At 35.5% G+C, this 8,820-nt stretch overlaps 1 protein-coding gene across 1 annotated transcript; it reads left to right on the top strand.

Moving 5' to 3' along the window:
* Positions 1-4,517: 4,517 nt before the first annotated feature.
* On the top strand, positions 4,518-8,748 carry LOC113774857 (pyrroline-5-carboxylate reductase). Its single transcript, XM_027319502.1, has 7 exons — positions 4,518-4,758; positions 5,243-5,291; positions 5,837-5,928; positions 7,100-7,172; positions 7,420-7,540; positions 7,766-7,871; positions 8,325-8,748. The coding sequence occupies exons 1-7, from the start codon at positions 4,552-4,554 to the stop codon at positions 8,511-8,513; spliced, it is 837 nt and encodes a 278-aa protein (XP_027175303.1). The 5' UTR covers positions 4,518-4,551; the 3' UTR covers positions 8,514-8,748.
* Positions 8,749-8,820: the final 72 nt, after the last annotated feature.

Genomic DNA, 8,820 nt, shown 5'->3' with positions numbered 1-8,820 from the left:
TAACATCTTCCAATACCACCCCCTGGTCCCCACTCTTTTTTGTTTTTGTCATTACTACCCCTGGAACCCTCTCCTTAATAACCTCACTCCCTTTAACTACTGTATCAACATTAACCTCCACCAGCTTCTAGGGCAGACAGAGTTGTTCCTGCACCTTGTCCCCCCACCCCTTAGCCAACTGTGGCCCCTCACCTCCCTTACTCTCTTCCCTACTAGCAGTATTCTATTTCCTAACAGGACTCCTCGCATTACTTGCTCTAAGCCAAGCTCCATACTGATTCTCCTTTTCTATATTCACTCCCTTCTCTCTGCAACTTCTCTTATTATGCCCCATGACCCCACAGCAATAGCAAAAATCAGGGCATTTCTCATATTTGAATTCTATCCATCTAGTCCTACCCCCCAGCTTAACTGTAGTTCCTCTCAGCATTGGCTTAGTTAAATCCAACTCAACCAGAATTTTTAAATGTTTCCCTTCCTTTTCCCCACCATTAGGAATAATCACCTCCTTTACAGAGCTGAAAACTCCCTCAATTTTCCTCCCAATGTCCTTAGTAATCCAATGAATAGGTAAATTCCATAACTGAACCCAATTCCAAGTCCTATTAAAAGCTTCAAGGTTCTGCTCTATCCCCTCCTCCCATGGTAACACTACTAAAGGCAAATTATCATATACCCATGGCCTCCCCCTCATCACCCTATCCATATCCTGGTTATTACTGAAAATAAACTGGAACATATTAACCCCTATCTCAACAACTCTCAGATTTCTGGCAAACGGCCACAAATTATTAGTAAAGCTCTTTATAACCGTAATGTTTGCAGGCTTCTCCCCCACCACCCTTCCAGTAATGCTCAATTGACATTTAACTACTCCCTGAGCCAAATCCTTACCATCTAACTCCACTCCCTCAGCCTCCTCCTCTGTCAGAGCAAATTTCCTTAAAATTTCCTCCAAATCCTCAGTCATCCTAAACCACTACCTGTAAAATCCCCAGCTAACCACAAACCAGACGAGCAATGCCAGTATCCTGTCCAATCAGAAACGGAAGCTACGAAAAGCGAAATGAACAACAAAGACCAAAAGCAGAAAGAAAACAACAAAACACAGCCAATCAAACAATAAAACAAAAGGATTAGGATACTTAGAAGAACATAATGAAGCTACTAATACTGCAAAGTAAAAGTCACCTGTAAACAGAATTTAGATCTATAATGAGAAGAGTATGAAGTAGGAATTACGAACGAGCTGGAAGTTGTAAGCAGGAATGCAAGCTTCGCAGAGCTCGAATCTAGCTTGCGCAAAGCTCAGCTCGCAGATGCCACAACCAAGGAATCAAGTAGAAATAGGACGTCAACATCATGATAATGAAGTTATTCCACTGAATTCACCATTGAAGCAACATCAATGTGGATCGACAACAGAAGAACAGATTTAATTTGTATATGAATTGTATTTTTTGTGTTTTTTGATTAAGAAAGTACGTGAAATTTGAATTTGAAAAAGAAAGTTCAAACACCTACTAAAGGTGAGTTTGGCTCCCTACTTAGAGAGAGAAAGAAACCACCTACAAGAGGGATGGAATGATTTTCTTCTAGAAGTCATCTTAATTGGACATAAATTTAATTGAACATAAGGAAACATTCTATCTTTGGATTACAATTAGATTTTTATTCCTTTGTTATTATGGAGTAACATTGAATCAGTTTAGGATTGAACAACTATTTATCCATATAATGTTTTTCTTTTTTAACCACTTAATCCGGTACGTCAACTTGTCTTGAATTAAAAACTATCTATTCATTTAGTATTTCATTTTCTTCAAAAGAAAATCTTTTAAAGACTTCTACTTTACAACATATATTCATGCAGAGACACACATACAATGCCATATTTGCTTCTCATAGGTGGGGTCTTTTTTTGTGCCAATATTCACAACAGTACTTAGACTTTACACTATTGGGTAATTCCCTAATTAACTTTCTATATGCTTTTCCTAGTAATCCACTGGAGATAAGAATCTTTCCACACTAATCAGACATAAGATCTCTAGCAAAATAACCTATAGTATCAGCTATGTGGTTTACTTTTTCTAGTTACAAAAGAAAAACAGCTTGACAAACCAGAAAACGATATCTTTTATAGCACTTGTATGCGAGAGCAACACAATTTGGATCCTTGGTTCTGAGTTGATGCATGAAGCTCCTCTCGTCAGCTTTAATCTCACTACCATTCCTTGCATGAAAACTCGAAAGAAAAAAAAAATACCTTATTTACACATACTGGTTTGCTTGTATCAATCATCAACACATTTTTCAATCATCTTTTTTTTTTCACATACATTAAATCAAAAAAGTGTTGTAGTATTTAAAAAAAATTATTTCAAATAATCTCGTAGACAAACACACGTCGACTAGTTATTAGGATGACCAGCTAGCTAGCATTGTTTATGATCAATTAACCATTAACATATACTTTTAAATTAAGGGTACGTGTCATCATAATCTATTGCCCGTGACAAAGGACTTGGTCTGATATATTGCTTAACCAGCCCGTTTCTTAATGAAATTAAGGTCGGTTCAATAAGAAAACGGAGAGATTAAGAGCAACGAAAAAGCTCATACATGTTTCTTTTTATCTAAGATCAGCAATATATAGTTGCCCGATCCAGCATGTTAAATCGCAATATATTAGGATTTTCATTTTTTTTCTTTTCTGGAAGGAGATTCGTACTAAATGATGGATTGGGATGATCGATTACTGGAATTATAGTGGTCCAAGCCTCTTTATTCTTTATCATGATGATTCATGTCTCTACAGCAGTGGCAGAACCAGAAAAAATTCTCAGTAGCATAAAAGCAACACTAAAAATTTTTATCTACTCTTTTTCTAGTTTTTTAAGCAAAAAAAAATATTCACTAACAAGTTAAAATAAAAAGCCTTTCTTTTAGCTTGCTTCAAATGGAATTTTGTGGTCCACATATTTTTTTAGAATATTAATTCTTGAACCAACTTAAAGAACTACGTAATTCTTTTACTTCCTTCATAAAAAAATTTTAGATGCACACTCGAGATTATATCAAAATTCTATGGATACTATCGGAATTTAAGAGAGGCAGTGGGGGCCCATGCCCCCAGTGCCCCCACCTTAAATCCGCCATTGCTCTATAGTACACACACTAGATGCATACATACACTGGTTACCTGTTGATCAGGTCACCATTCTTCTCAGGATTTGCTTTGTATTCTAATTCTACTTCTATTTTTCCATTTATTCCCAGTAACTTGGATTACAAAGTTTATCCATCAGATACATATCTAAGAATTATCAGTGGCCATGACTAGTGCATTCTAAATTCTAATCACAAACAAAGTAGACAGCCTCCAGCTCCAGATTAAGACTTAACAGTAGATTGAATATGGTACTCCATATAATTGAAGTTGCCAAAAAAGAGAAAAAAAAAAAGGAAAAGGTTGATGCTTGAGCATAAAGATAATGATAATCCTGTTCATAAGCTTCACTTAGTTGCTTTGTATCCTAATAAAAAGAGGCCCCTAGCGTGAGGGCTGACCCATTTGCCTAAATTGGTTGCCAGAAGGCCAGGGAAAGAAAGGGATGAGCACTTTTTTTATTGGACTCTAACAGACAACTCTTGCTAATAACATGGCCCATTCTACCTCTTCTAGTTTCCTCCAAAAGTGGACCTTTGGTAGCTAAATTGCGGGATCCACTAGCGTAGGTTCTCGTCTCCAATTCCCTACCCTATACCTACCATTGCTATTGGAATAATTAAATCAAATTTATTAAAATTTTAGTAATTTTAGAATTAGATTTATTATTTGATACACCTCCCGTCCTACTTTAATAATCTTATTTTTTTTTCATCCATTTCAAATTATAATTTACCTTTTAATTAAATTTTAATTTTTAAAATATTTTTATTTAATATATTTCATTATCACTAAATATAACCTACCTTATTGAATACCGTCAACATTTTTACCCATAATTACTTTAATATATGTCTTGAATGGTGCAATGTAATATTATTATTGCTGTTGAAATAAATGGTTCTAAAAATAATTAATCCAAACAGAGTCATTTACTTTTTTTAAAATAAAATTTAACTAATCTATCTTTCTTAATCTGTGAGACTCATGGAATATCCTAACGGGTGCTCACGAGAAACTAACTTTTTTTATTTTTATTTTTTGGAAGGACACGAGAAACTAACTTAAAACCAACTTTTGTATTTTGAGGGTAGTTTAAATTCCTTGTGCCTTCATGGGATATGGACGAAGGGCCTGGAACCGTCCAAGCAGTTTACGGCCCGGATGAGGCCTTAAAAATTTGTGTGATTCAGATCAAATCTTATAATTCAATTTTTACGTCGCGTGGAACTCACAAAAATATTGTTCTAATATTACTCGTGTTGTTCTATTGTCACATCTTGTACAGATGATGTTACACCGTGTACAAATGATGTTGCACCTTCCGGAGCAGTTGTCAGATATATAGTTCCGATCCCCATTCTGCACAGAAAACAGAAATGGCGACCAACAACGTGGCTCCGATTCCCCTCGACACCTACAATCTCGGCTTCATCGGTGCCGGCAAAATGGCGGAGAGCATAGCACGCGGTGTTGTCAAGTCGGGTGTTTTACCCGCTTCCAGGATCCGAACTGCTCATCACCGCCCCCAGCGCAGCTCCGCTTTCGAATCATTTGGGGTCACCGTTTTCGAGCACAATCATCAGGTTCTTCACGTTCTCGTCGGAAAGCTGATCGACTATTTAGTCCCATTTTTCCCGGTTTCTTTAATAAATTATTCTTTGGATTCTGTGTGTAAAAATTTCGTCAATTTTCTTTTTCTTTATTTTGAGTGATTCTAATTGCTGGTTGAGATTCAAGGGAAGCGGAAAGATCATTTTTTGTGTTGTGGATTTGCCGTGTTATTCAATCTGAACCTTTCTAGCCCATTTGCTGAGTGAAATTTTCCTTTTTAAGGTAGAGTTATTACAAGAAATGAAGAACCTCTCTTCCTTTTTAAAAAAATAAATAAATTTCCCTGGTCGATTTTTTATATTTGTTTATTTATTTATTTATCTTTTTTGGACTCTGTCATGTCACAATTTTGAACTATAGAATTTAATAGAACCTTGTGTGATGTTTCATTGGATTAGCGATACATTCTTGGACTATTTCTGATGTTTCTTGCGTTTTCATGTTTACTAAGAGCAGGTAATTCATGACTGTGATGTGGTCGTACTTTCTGTGAAACCTCAAATTGGTAATTCCAGTTCCAGTTTACCTTTTCCGGTTCCAGTTTGCCTTTTCCAATCTGAGCTATGTTCTTGGGTTTTTTTTCCAGAGCTCCTCGCAAGCTGCTACTTGATTTTAAAGCAAATACATTCTTTGGATTAATTTTCGTCTTTAATTCATGATATTGTTTGATGATTTGCTGACAAAGGGCTATTATTTTCTTCTTCCAAGTTAGTTAAGCTGCTGGTTTCTAATCTAAACTAACTATAAGCACAACTTGGCAATCATTTTAGCATTTCAGAATGATGTCTGGTTCTTGAACATTTTTTAATTCTCCATCTTTCCAGGAATATTAGGAAGTTTTGCGGGATACCAGCATAGCACTTATTTAATGTTTTGCATTAGTCAAATGTCACTGTTCACAATTGATAACTGAACATCCAAAGTTGCTTGTCCAAGTTCTTTATTCAGGCAGGATGAGTAAACATTTTTGTTATGTTGTTTTTAAATTGTTTTGGCATACGTATATTTGAAGTAAGTGAAGTTAACAATTTGACTATCTACAAATTGCAGTTAAGGATGTGGCACTGGAGTTAAAACCACTTCTTTCTGAGAAGCAGCTTTTGGTTTCAGTAGTTGCAGGAGTTAAGTTGAAGGATCTTCAGGTTTGTCTTGTAGAAGCCTTCTTCTCCCTTATTAAGGCTTCCAACAAATTAAATAAATCTATCAAGTCCCTAGATTTCAATTTCTAGTGGTCCAAAATATTTGTTCACTTATACAGGAGACAGGAAAAGAAAAATTAAAAGTAATTGGTGCACTTGATCAAACTTTAACTATTCAGTTGTTTGTTGATATGGTCTTATAGTGCAGCAGTTTATGCTTCTGTGATTCTTTGGGTGACTTTCTGTATATGTGTTCATTTCATGTCCTTCTGTTTCTTTGACTTCATGTTTACAAGTGATTGTTCTATAAAGATAATGTCGCAGAATAATTAATCAAAGCAAGAATAGCAGACGACTTATCTGAAAAATTAGCAAGGAAAACACAGGACAATATTTAGTTTTTAATTTGCTAGTGGCCTACATTACCAGGATTAATACAAACTTTATGACTACTGGTACATTTGGAACATAGGATATCCAATCTCTGTGAGCTTTCGAGCATGTTAAGAGGATCTTGATCAATGACCTTTTTGAGAAATTTTGGAAACATTTTATAAACATAAGGGAAAAATACATGTTGTTTGTAGCAAAAGTGGCTGTTCTCTACTTATTTCGGGGTTGTCTGAAGTAGATTTATGGATGTGTAAATTTATAATCATACAGTTTGCTTTAACAATGTTAATGGTGGTTGGAGAAATCCCTACATTAATTGATTGAAAATCTTGTTTGTTGAGAACTTCAAAGGTTTTCCTTAAATTTGGTGATCATGGGCTGCTTCAGTTATTCTATATTCACTTAGGAACAAGCATAGTATTTGGTTGAGGAAAGAACATAAACGGGCAACAATATCTTTCTTTGCTGATAAATTGAACTGATATGTATGTGTTTAACTTGGTGAGGTTCCTTGCTAGGTGATTTTACTTTCAAACTATTGAAATTACAGATTGTATGAGTTATCTCTTTTCCTTTGCTTATATTCCGAAAAAGAAATAATTTGTTTTTTTTCAACATTATGAAGTATTTCTATAGAGAAATTTCAGATGTTGAAATCATGTTTCTTTTGCTCTTGTAGTTTTTTTTGTTACTAACTGGGAGAAGAAAAAGTCTACTAATCATGTCACTGTTACTGTGAATGTGTTTTCTCAATTCTGAATATGTTGAATAACTTGAACAGGAATGGGCTGGCCATACCCGGTTTATAAGAGTAATGCCAAACACTCCAGCTGCCATTGGTCAGGCAGCTTCTGGTATAGCATTGTCTTCTGTAGCCTATATTGCATTTCATTCCTTTGAACTTTCTTAATTACTTTGAATAGTAGTTTTGCAGTTTGAGGTGCATATCATCACGATTTTGCTTTTACCCCCCCCTCTCTCTCTCTCTCATTAGCTTTAGCATTCAGCTTCCTCTTGAAACAGATATTCCTTTATGATAAGCATCTTTATCAGATACAGCGATCAAAATCATTTATTTTGAACTTATTTCTCTTTATATAGTTATCAGCCTGGGTGCAACAGCCACAGAGGAGGATGGAGAGTTGGTATCTAGATTATTTGGAGCGATTGGTAAGGTGTGGAGAGCTAATGAGAAGCTTTTTGATGCTATAACTGGCCTTAGGTATGTTGCTTTTCTCTTGGTCCTAACATTGTGTTTGTATTTTTAGATGTGGTCCTAAGAATAATTTGAATGCTTATATTAAGGCTCTAGTGTCAGCAAAGGGGTTAATAGTTCCTGCCTCTATAGTGCTCATAAAGATGCATGCCCTTGCACTGTTTAGTTTATTGGAAAAAGATTTAGTTTCGATTTGTCTAACTAGGAGTTCTGTTTTCTGGATATGTTCAGTGGAAGTGGACCAGCCTATATCTATTTAGCCATAGAAGCTTTAGCTGATGGAGGTGTTGCTGCAGGTCTACCTCGAGAACTAGCGCTTGGTTTAGCTTCTCAAACAGTAAGTGATGTAGTATGTAAGACCTAATATGTACATAGTTGTGTGTCAGAAATATATTCCTCATTTCTAGGATATAATATCTTTAATTTTCAAATGGCTCGATTGTAAGATATCATTGATACTGTAATGTCCACTGCTCCTTTCTGCTAGTTGAGTATGATGTCATTTATCTATCACTAGCTTATATCATGTGATGTTATAATTTTTTGTCCTTTTCCTTTGAATTTTTTTCTCATGAAAGTGAAAATTGACATTAAAAATCTCATGGTCATCTCAGATATATGTTTGCAGTTTTTATAAGGATTAATCTTTCCTACACTGACAGTGTATACACTGTCAGGGTTAGATGAATAACAACTATGCAAAATTTGAATTTCAAATTCAACTAAACCGAAATAAACATGCATGTCAGATTTCATGTCACTTGAACAACTAGAGATGATTCTGTTGCAGGTACTAGGAGCAGCATCGATGGCTATTAATGGAGGGAAGCATCCTGCTCAGCTAAAAGATGATGTTGCGTCACCTGGTGGGACAACCATTGCTGGAATTCATGAGCTGGAGAAGGCTGGATTTCGTGGGATTTTGATGAATGCTGTTGTTGCTGCTGCAAAACGTGGAAAGGAACTTTCACCGAATTAGTTCAATTTGGGATTTGCAAAAGCTAGACTTGTTCAGGGGTAGTTCGAGGGCTTTTTGTTTTCTCCCCTTTTTGATGTATAGACAGAGGTAGTTCAAGCCACTATATTCGTAGAAGTTTTTGGATGAAGCAAATAAATATAGCGTAGATCTTAGTCCGTTTAATTTAATTATTCGGCTTTTGGATCTTTCCAAGTTGATGCTTTTTTTTTTTAACTACCATTTGCCTCTTCCTACATTATTTTGAATTATATAATCCTTATACTTGTCTATGCTGAATTGTTTCAGGATATTAGCCAATTAGTATTTA

The sequence above is a fragment of the Coffea eugenioides genome, chromosome 6 (assembly GCF_003713205.1).
Source record: "Coffea eugenioides isolate CCC68of chromosome 6, Ceug_1.0, whole genome shotgun sequence".
NCBI lineage: Eukaryota > Viridiplantae > Streptophyta > Magnoliopsida > Gentianales > Rubiaceae > Coffea > Coffea eugenioides.
The sequence above is the reverse complement of the archived record's forward strand: the minus strand, read 5'-3'. Positions and strand labels throughout refer to the sequence as shown.